Here is an 11,302-nt window from a genome sequence, read left to right as displayed (position 1 = left end):
TTAAGAGGATCCGACCTCGTCATCACGGCGACAGGGGAAGGCGCAGACCACCTTTGCGATGCTATTGGCCACGTCCGCAGAGCTGGCAGCGATGACCTTCCGGGACATCATGTCAAACTGAGACCCTGAGAGAGAGACACACACACACACACACACACACACACACACACACACACACACACACACACACATGTCACTCTGTGACACTGAGAGAACCACCACACACATGCCTGCCTGCCTGCCTGCCTGCCTGCCTGCCTGCCTGCCTGCAGGCCTGTCTGTCTGTCTGTCTGTCTGTCTGCTGTGCTTACCATCGGTATCCATGACGACGCCTCCCGCCTCGGAGACAATGAGTGTGGAGGCAGCGATGTCCCAGCAGTGCATCCCGATGTGGTAATATGCATCTGCTGCTCCTGTGGCTATGAGGCACATGTCTACCGCTGCTGTGCCTACCGCACGCACACTGACACACACACACACACACACACACACACACACACACACACACACACACACACACACCACACAGGACTTTATATTACTATACTTGTGAGGACATCAACATTCTAAGAAATTGATTTTATTAAAAATGCCATTTTTAACCATGAGCCTAAAGCCGGAGAATAGCAGCTCTACATGCCCACAACAATGCGTGTTGCATCAACTGCTGCTGCTGTTGTGTGTACTGACACTTCTGGCAGTGAGGAGCCCCCACCGGGAGGACGTAGAGTCTTCACCATACTCCTCCCGCCCAACACTCCCTGTTGACAGGTGCTGCCCCCAGCCCATAGGCATAATTAATAGACAAATATCACCCTCCCCGCATCCTTGTTTCCTCCCCCGAACAGGGGCCAATGGGCTCAATGCACACACACACACAGGTGTTATACCATTATCAATGATACTAATGAAGGCTCTGTTCCTTTCTGGTCAAACAGAGTCAGGGTGCTGCCTGCTATTGTACATGTTGGCTCACTAGAAACACTCCCCTGCCCCGTACGGCTTTGTAACTGAGTTATTTATGGGGCCCGGGGGTCCTTGAAATTAAAAAGTTTGAGAACCACTGTACACTAAATGAACAGAGCCCTAATTAGTATAATTGGTAACACCTGTGAAGGAATTCAGTAGCTAGGAAGGGGCCCGGAAGTAGGAAGAGTTATTGTGTGCATAGAGCCCAATGCATTGTGTTTGAATCGATGCTTGAGAACGGTGGATTCAAACCCCCAGAATCTGCGGTGGTGCAGGTTGGGCACTGGGCAGCTACTTTGCGACTGAGCCACATGAGAACCCCTGCATGGCGATATACTGGTAGTCACACTTTGCGGTTGTACATAAGGTGACATCATAGTTTCAGTAGGATTCTCTTACCCATGGATAGGTAGCTTAAGCAGTTTGTAGATGTTGGAGGTCATCGTTGACAGGGACAAATCATCTCTCTCTGCTCCGATCTCTGTCACCACTACACACTGATGGATGTCTGTTACACACACGCACGGCATGCAGGTTAAGAAACAAAGTTGGACCACATGGACACTGAAAGACAGACAGACAGACAGACAGACAGACAGACAGACAGACAGACAGACAGACAGACAGACAGACAGACAGACAGACAGACAGACAGACAGACAGACAGACAGACAGACAGACAGACAGACAGACAGACAGGGGCGACTGTGGCTCAGGAGGTAGAGCAGGTCGTCCAATGATCCATGGGTCGGCGGTTCGAATCCCAGCTCCTCCTGTCTACATGTTGAAGTGTCCTTGGGCAAGACACTGAACACCAAATTGCTCCTGATGTGCCGGTTGGTACCTTGCATGGCTTCTGCCGCAATCGGTGTATGAATGTGTGTGTGAATGGGTGAATGTAATGCACAATCTATGTAAAGCGCCTTGGATAAAGGCACTATATAAATGCACCATTTACTATATAAATGCACCATTTACAGACAGACAGACAGACAGAACGACAGGCGGACAGACAGTTGTGCTTTTACTCCACTACATTTATTTGAAAACTTGACTTAATAGTTACTTTGTAGATTTTGATTATTATAAGCACTTCAGCCCTATATATTTTGGCCATTTGAAAATAGCAAGCTCACAAGCTTACTATTGACCATATGCATACCGAGGCCATCTTGCCTTAAGTTAATGGCAGGGTGGTAACTAGATGCCATTTGAATTTCCCATTGACAGCCCATACATCCAAACAGAAAAGTCCTATCTGATTGTATTAAACAACGTCAAACTCACCAACATTGCAGATGTACGAAAAGCTTGAATTAGCCTCTTTCTATCTGCAAAGTGTTTGTTTCATAAAAATCCACTATAGACATGTTATGAGCTACTTTCTTTCCTTGCAGGTGATTATTTTTATTATTAAGTGTTGCAGTTTGAAAGTGCTCGTTAGATATCACTCAACTGCCCTGCATATACCACCTTGAATTTGGTGTGCAAGCATAAGGTCAATTGCTCGCATTGCGACACATTTTGATGCTATTTTCAAATTATGTTAAGTATAGTTAAGTATATTAAGTATGGGCCTGGGCCATGGCTCAGTGGTCCAGGCACCTTGGCTGGCAATCCAGTCTGGCAGTGTGCCGCAGGTTAGACTCCCGATCCCGACGGCCCTTACTGCATGTCTTCCCCCCCATCCCTCTCCCCATTTCCTGTCAGCCTGCTCTCCGTCCCTCCATAAAAAATATAAAATAAAGGCAAAATCCACAAAAAAAAAACATTAAAAAAAATATATATATTAAATATATTTGAAAACGTACTAGTACTTTTACTTTTGGTACTTAAATAGATTGTGATGCCAATACTTTTGTACTTTTAGTACAAGTAAAGTTTGAATTCCAGACTTTTACCTGTAACAGAGTATTTCTATATTGCAGTATTGGTACTTTTACTTTACTTTTACGTAGCACTGGTACAGTAGTTGGTAGATAGGAAGGTAGGTAGGTACCTTTCTGGTGAGACACATGTAGAGGGACTCCGTTCAGAAAGGCTCCTTGTCCTCTCTCAGCACTGAACATCTTATCTTCGACACAGCTGTACACGATGCCAAACTCCACCTGAACCACACCACACAACCAACAGAATATACACCACCTCCTGAACCACACCACACAACCAATAGAATATACACCACCTCCTGAACCACACCACACAACCAACTGAATATACACCACCTCCTGAACCACACCACACAACCAATAGAATATACACCACCTCCTGAACCACACCACACAACCAACTGAATATACTCCACCTCCTGAACCACACCACACAACCAACTGAATATACTCCACCTCCTGAACCACACCACACAACCAATAGAATACACACCACCTCCTGAACCACACCACACAACCAACAGAATACACACCACCTCCTGAACCACACCACACAACCAATAGAATATACACCACCTCCTGAACCACACCACACAACCAATAGAATACACACCACCTCCTGAACCACACCACACAACCAATATAATATACACCACCTTTCTGGTGAGACACATGTAGAGGGACTCCGTTCAGAAAGGCTCCTTGTCCTCTCTCAGCACTGAACATCTTATCTTCGACACAGCTGTACACGATGCCAAACTCCACCTGAACCACACCACACAACCAATATAATATACACCACCTCCTGAACCACACCACACAACCAACTGAATATACTCCACCTCCTGAACCACACCACACAGGTGGTTACCGATGATAGTAGCCTGCTACTAATGAAGGCTCTGTTCAATTCTGGTCAAACATATGCAGGTGTGGATCGTAAGCGTGCCGTCATGCAGTTAAAGTAATAGGGTACTTTTTCCACCACTGGTGTTGTGTTATTAGTACTAACTACAACTCCAAGGACACATTTTTATACTTTATACGGCTCCGTGGGTTGGTCCACTTTAACATCTCGCAGGCAAGTTATTCTCTGTAATCTTCCATCTTCAATTTGCTTCAAATTGTTCCTATAGTTCAGATTCAGAACACTCTCAACCTAAATCAAAATCCGAGGCTGGAAAAATGACTATTTCACATTTTGGGCCTTGGTCATGGAACGACCTGCAGACCAGACTCAAATTGGCTCCTGTGATTCATAAAGAACTTTTAAAAGGATTAGCATGGACGTACTTATACCATAAACTGTTCCTGCTTTCATGTATAGCCAATTTTAAAACATGTTTTTAGGTTTACTGGTCCCTCTCCCGATCTGTTATTTTACATTTGAATTATATTTCCTTGAGCTTTCTAGGTAGTTATAAATATGTCTGTCATTATTTGTTATTGCTGGCAATATGTGTAATAAATATGCCTTTTGGCCAGCTCACACTCGTGAAGGAGACTTCAGTCACAATGTGTTTTTTACTGGTGGTTTAGTAGTGTGTCTACCTGTTTGTTGACAGCGAAGGCAATAGATATGGCTACGAAAGGAAACCTGCAATCAGAATGAAAGGAAGACATGAGGATGATTGTATTTATTGCATTGTGTGATCTGCAGTTGTTTTACTCATCTTTGATGTGAATGATAGATTGACACTATACCCCTTTGAACTGAGCACAACACTGACCCAACTGCCCAGTGATAAACAGAATAAGACTGTTGTACTGGTCAGCTCCCAGTACAACAATATTAGACTGTGGTTGTACTAGTCAGCTGAGCTCCCAGTACAACAGTATCAGACTGTGGTTGTACTGATCAGCTCCCAGTACAACAGCATTAGACTGTGGTTGTACTGGTCAGCTCCCAGTACAACAGCATTAGACTGTGGCTGTACTGGTCAGCTCCCAGTACAACAATATTAGACTGTGGTTGTACTAGTCAGCTGAGCTCCCAGTACAACAGTATCAGACTGTGGTTGTACTGATCAGCTCCCAGTACAACAGCATTAGACTGTGGTTGTACTGGTCAGCTCCCAGTACAACAGCATTAGACTGTGGCTGTACTGGTCAGCTCCCAGTACAACAGCATTAGACTGTGGTTGTACTGGTCATCTCCCATATTATTGCTTATAGCAGCTGTAAATTTAATAATAATAGTGTTGCAACCTGTGAACAAAGTTGACGGTTCCATCGATGGGGTCGATGATCCATGTTGGGCTGTCAGTCAAAACCACCGGCTCCCCTGCTACTACAGACTCCTCCCCTATGAACCTGAAGGGTCAAAGGTCAAACTCCCATGAACCTGTGAGGTTAAAGGGATATTGATTATGCCTTTTTGTGTCACCATAGGGAACCACTGCGCTGGTCATGAAATTATTAGTAATGCGACAAAAACGAAAAATATCCCTGAATTCAAGTCTCCATGGAGTGAGTAATAGTATAGTAGTAAAGTAAAGTAGAAAAAAGTAATTATGGAGGTGAACTATACATTTAAAGGTTAAACACTAGAGACTCCTCTCCTATGAACCTGAAAGGTCAAAGGTCAAACACCAAAGCATCGCATGACCACTTCCTGTTCCCTCTGCTGACTTCCTTTTCTTTTTCACATTTTCTAATACATAGTCTCACATAGCCAGACTACTATATTCCACAATCTCCGAATGCTAGAGTCTCGGACTACACCTCCCAAAAGATGAGAACCACTGTACACTAAATGAACAGAGCCCTAATTAGTATAATTGGTAACACCTGTGAAGGAATTCAGTAGCTAGGAAGGGGCCCGGAAGTAGGAAGAGTTATTGTGTGCATAGAGCCCAATGCATTGTGTTTGAATCGATGCTTGAGAACGGTGGATTCAAACCCCCAGAATCTGCGGTGGTGCAGGTTGGGCACTGGGCAGCTACTTTGCGACTGAGCCACATGAGAACCCCTGCATGGCGATATACTGGTAGTCACACTTTGCGGTTGTACATAAGGTGACATCATAGTTTCAGTAGGATTCTCTTACCCATGGATAGGTAGCTTAAGCAGTTTGTAGATGTTGGAGGTCATCGTTGACAGGGACAAATCATCTCTCTCTGCTCCGATCTCTGTCACCACTACACACTGATGGATGTCTGTTACACACACGCACGGCATGCAGGTTAAGAAACAAAGTTGGACCACATGGACACTGAAAGACAGACAGACAGACAGACAGACAGACAGACAGACAGACAGACAGACAGACAGACAGACAGACAGACAGACAGACAGACAGACAGACAGACAGACAGACAGACAGACAGACAGACAGACAGACAGACAGGGGCGACTGTGGCTCAGGAGGTAGAGCAGGTCGTCCAATGATCCATGGGTCGGCGGTTCGAATCCCAGCTCCTCCTGTCTACATGTTGAAGTGTCCTTGGGCAAGACACTGAACACCAAATTGCTCCTGATGTGCCGGTTGGTACCTTGCATGGCTTCTGCCGCAATCGGTGTATGAATGTGTGTGTGAATGGGTGAATGTAATGCACAATCTATGTAAAGCGCCTTGGATAAAGGCACTATATAAATGCACCATTTACTATATAAATGCACCATTTACAGACAGACAGACAGACAGAACGACAGGCGGACAGACAGTTGTGCTTTTACTCCACTACATTTATTTGAAAACTTGACTTAATAGTTACTTTGTAGATTTTGATTATTATAAGCACTTCAGCCCTATATATTTTGGCCATTTGAAAATAGCAAGCTCACAAGCTTACTATTGACCATATGCATACCGAGGCCATCTTGCCTTAAGTTAATGGCAGGGTGGTAACTAGATGCCATTTGAATTTCCCATTGACAGCCCATACATCCAAACAGAAAAGTCCTATCTGATTGTATTAAACAACGTCAAACTCACCAACATTGCAGATGTACGAAAAGCTTGAATTAGCCTCTTTCTATCTGCAAAGTGTTTGTTTCATAAAAATCCACTATAGACATGTTATGAGCTACTTTCTTTCCTTGCAGGTGATTATTTTTATTATTAAGTGTTGCAGTTTGAAAGTGCTCGTTAGATATCACTCAACTGCCCTGCATATACCACCTTGAATTTGGTGTGCAAGCATAAGGTCAATTGCTCGCATTGCGACACATTTTGATGCTATTTTCAAATTATGTTAAGTATAGTTAAGTATATTAAGTATGGGCCTGGGCCATGGCTCAGTGGTCCAGGCACCTTGGCTGGCAATCCAGTCTGGCAGTGTGCCGCAGGTTAGACTCCCGATCCCGACGGCCCTTACTGCATGTCTTCCCCCCCATCCCTCTCCCCATTTCCTGTCAGCCTGCTCTCCGTCCCTCCATAAAAAATATAAAATAAAGGCAAAATCCACAAAAAAAAAACATTAAAAAAAATATATATATTAAATATATTTGAAAACGTACTAGTACTTTTACTTTTGGTACTTAAATAGATTGTGATGCCAATACTTTTGTACTTTTAGTACAAGTAAAGTTTGAATTCCAGACTTTTACCTGTAACAGAGTATTTCTATATTGCAGTATTGGTACTTTTACTTTACTTTTACGTAGCACTGGTACAGTAGTTGGTAGATAGGAAGGTAGGTAGGTACCTTTCTGGTGAGACACATGTAGAGGGACTCCGTTCAGAAAGGCTCCTTGTCCTCTCTCAGCACTGAACATCTTATCTTCGACACAGCTGTACACGATGCCAAACTCCACCTGAACCACACCACACAACCAACAGAATATACACCACCTCCTGAACCACACCACACAACCAATAGAATATACACCACCTCCTGAACCACACCACACAACCAACTGAATATACACCACCTCCTGAACCACACCACACAACCAATAGAATATACACCACCTCCTGAACCACACCACACAACCAACTGAATATACTCCACCTCCTGAACCACACCACACAACCAACTGAATATACTCCACCTCCTGAACCACACCACACAACCAATAGAATACACACCACCTCCTGAACCACACCACACAACCAACAGAATACACACCACCTCCTGAACCACACCACACAACCAATAGAATATACACCACCTCCTGAACCACACCACACAACCAATAGAATACACACCACCTCCTGAACCACACCACACAACCAATATAATATACACCACCTCCTGAACCACACCACACAACCAACTGAATATACTCCACCTCCTGAACCACACCACACAGGTGGTTACCGATGATAGTAGCCTGCTACTAATGAAGGCTCTGTTCAATTCTGGTCAAACATATGCAGGTGTGGATCGTAAGCGTGCCGTCATGCAGTTAAAGTAATAGGGTACTTTTTCCACCACTGGTGTTGTGTTATTAGTACTAACTACAACTCCAAGGACACATTTTTATACTTTATACGGCTCCGTGGGTTGGTCCACTTTAACATCTCGCAGGCAAGTTATTCTCTGTAATCTTCCATCTTCAATTTGCTTCAAATTGTTCCTATAGTTCAGATTCAGAACACTCTCAACCTAAATCAAAATCCGAGGCTGGAAAAATGACTATTTCACATTTTGGGCCTTGGTCATGGAACGACCTGCAGACCAGACTCAAATTGGCTCCTGTGATTCATAAAGAACTTTTAAAAGGATTAGCATGGACGTACTTATACCATAAACTGTTCCTGCTTTCATGTATAGCCAATTTTAAAACATGTTTTTAGGTTTACTGGTCCCTCTCCCGATCTGTTATTTTACATTTGAATTATATTTCCTTGAGCTTTCTAGGTAGTTATAAATATGTCTGTCATTATTTGTTATTGCTGGCAATATGTGTAATAAATATGCCTTTTGGCCAGCTCACACTCGTGAAGGAGACTTCAGTCACAATGTGTTTTTTACTGGTGGTTTAGTAGTGTGTCTACCTGTTTGTTGACAGCGAAGGCAATAGATATGGCTACGAAAGGAAACCTGCAATCAGAATGAAAGGAAGACATGAGGATGATTGTATTTATTGCATTGTGTGATCTGCAGTTGTTTTACTCATCTTTGATGTGAATGATAGATTGACACTATACCCCTTTGAACTGAGCACAACACTGACCCAACTGCCCAGTGATAAACAGAATAAGACTGTTGTACTGGTCAGCTCCCAGTACAACAATATTAGACTGTGGTTGTACTAGTCAGCTGAGCTCCCAGTACAACAGTATCAGACTGTGGTTGTACTGATCAGCTCCCAGTACAACAGCATTAGACTGTGGTTGTACTGGTCAGCTCCCAGTACAACAGCATTAGACTGTGGCTGTACTGGTCAGCTCCCAGTACAACAATATTAGACTGTGGTTGTACTAGTCAGCTGAGCTCCCAGTACAACAGTATCAGACTGTGGTTGTACTGATCAGCTCCCAGTACAACAGCATTAGACTGTGGTTGTACTGGTCAGCTCCCAGTACAACAGCATTAGACTGTGGCTGTACTGGTCAGCTCCCAGTACAACAGCATTAGACTGTGGTTGTACTGGTCATCTCCCATATTATTGCTTATAGCAGCTGTAAATTTAATAATAATAGTGTTGCAACCTGTGAACAAAGTTGACGGTTCCATCGATGGGGTCGATGATCCATGTTGGGCTGTCAGTCAAAACCACCGGCTCCCCTGCTACTACAGACTCCTCCCCTATGAACCTGAAGGGTCAAAGGTCAAACTCCCATGAACCTGTGAGGTTAAAGGGATATTGATTATGCCTTTTTGTGTCACCATAGGGAACCACTGCGCTGGTCATGAAATTATTAGTAATGCGACAAAAACGAAAAATATCCCTGAATTCAAGTCTCCATGGAGTGAGTAATAGTATAGTAGTAAAGTAAAGTAGAAAAAAGTAATTATGGAGGTGAACTATACATTTAAAGGTTAAACACTAGAGACTCCTCTCCTATGAACCTGAAAGGTCAAAGGTCAAACACCAAAGCATCGCATGACCACTTCCTGTTCCCTCTGCTGACTTCCTTTTCTTTTTCACATTTTCTAATACATAGTCTCACATAGCCAGACTACTATATTCCACAATCTCCGAATGCTAGAGTCTCGGACTACACCTCCCAAAAGATGAGAGCTATCATCTGTTTGTCATTTCCGTTCACAAAAATACATTTTAAAATATCTTTCAAATACATATTTTACTTAATTTCCGTTTCAGCAGCAAGCTATATGTATGCTTTGAATAATTAGATTTACAGTAGGTAGGTATACAATGTGAGGAGGAGACATCTGTTTTATTGCCGGATCGTTTTTAGCGCTTCCGTTGCTCCAGACTGTTTGACGGAATGGAAGCACGGACAGACGGACAGACGGACGGATGGACGGACGGACGGACGGACGGACGGACGGACGGACGGACGGACGGACAGACAGACAGACAGAACGAACCTGTGTTCAGGGTATGTCTCTCTGATAGAGGATATAAGTAGGTTTTCTACGTTCTGGTCAGTCTCAGTCACCAGGTCAGCAGGAGAACTCTTCAACTTGACATCTTTCTCCTGGTGGAACCCCTCCAACACCATCTATAATAATAATAATAATAATAATAATAATAATAATAATAATAATAATAATAATAATAATAATAATAATAATAATAATAATAATAATAATAATAATAATTTGTAAGTTGATTAGCGGTATACTGTGGTTACTTTGCGCCCCTTTTGATGCGTATGTATCGTGCCAGCATATGACGTCAGGGTATAACTGGTATAACTAGCTCTCAATGATGACGTAATAAAGATGTGGATTAAAGGACACGCACGCACGCACGCACGCACGCACGCACGCACGCACGCGACACGCACGCACGCGACAGACAGACAGACAGACAGACAGACAGACAGACAGACAGACAGACAGACAGACAGACAGACAGACAGATACCTGACTAGCGTCTCTGGCCAGATGAATCCCAAACTCCAAACATTCCGTCCATTCTCCCATGATGATGCAACGCAAACCCCTGGACATAACCACGGAAACCACAGTCAATAACAACCACAAATAATCCATAATCTCTAATAATCTGTGTGTAATAATCAACGAATAATCAACGAATAATCACCATCAATAATACTGAGAATAATCAGAGGTTTTTACCTTCAGGTGAATTCAGCTGTTCCTTTTACCTCACTCAACTTTATACATGCTGCTCTGGAGTCAGACCACACCCCTCTAGCAGCTGTCACCCAACCAGTGGTACTGGGAAGTAAAGAAGTACATTTACTTACTGTACTTGAGTAAAAGTTTGAGGTATTTGTACTTTACTTGAGTGCTTCAAATGTCCAATACTTTTACTTATAGGCCTACTCCACCACATCTCAGAGGCAAACATTGTACTTTTACTCCACTACATTTATTTGAACACGTACAGTATAG

The 11,302-nt window shown here is 43.4% G+C and overlaps 1 protein-coding gene across 1 annotated transcript; it reads right to left on the bottom strand.

Annotated features, from left to right (window-relative positions):
• LOC306943063 (inositol monophosphatase 1-like) lies at window positions 1–10,440 on the bottom strand (the record flags this gene model as incomplete). Its single annotated transcript, XM_079529268.1, has 7 exons — window positions 1–125; window positions 312–463; window positions 5,908–6,016; window positions 7,508–7,616; window positions 8,803–8,848; window positions 9,460–9,564; window positions 10,307–10,440. The coding sequence occupies 7 exons, from the start codon at window positions 10,438–10,440 to the stop codon at window positions 1–3; spliced, it is 780 nt and encodes a 259-aa protein (XP_079385394.1).
• Window positions 10,441–11,302: the final 862 nt, after the last annotated feature.

Source organism: Electrona antarctica (assembly GCF_951216825.1).
Source record: "Electrona antarctica genome assembly, chromosome: 19".
Taxonomy (NCBI): domain Eukaryota; kingdom Metazoa; phylum Chordata; class Actinopteri; order Myctophiformes; family Myctophidae; genus Electrona; species Electrona antarctica.
Note: the sequence above shows the minus strand (reverse complement) of the source record. Positions and strands in the feature narration are given on the sequence as shown.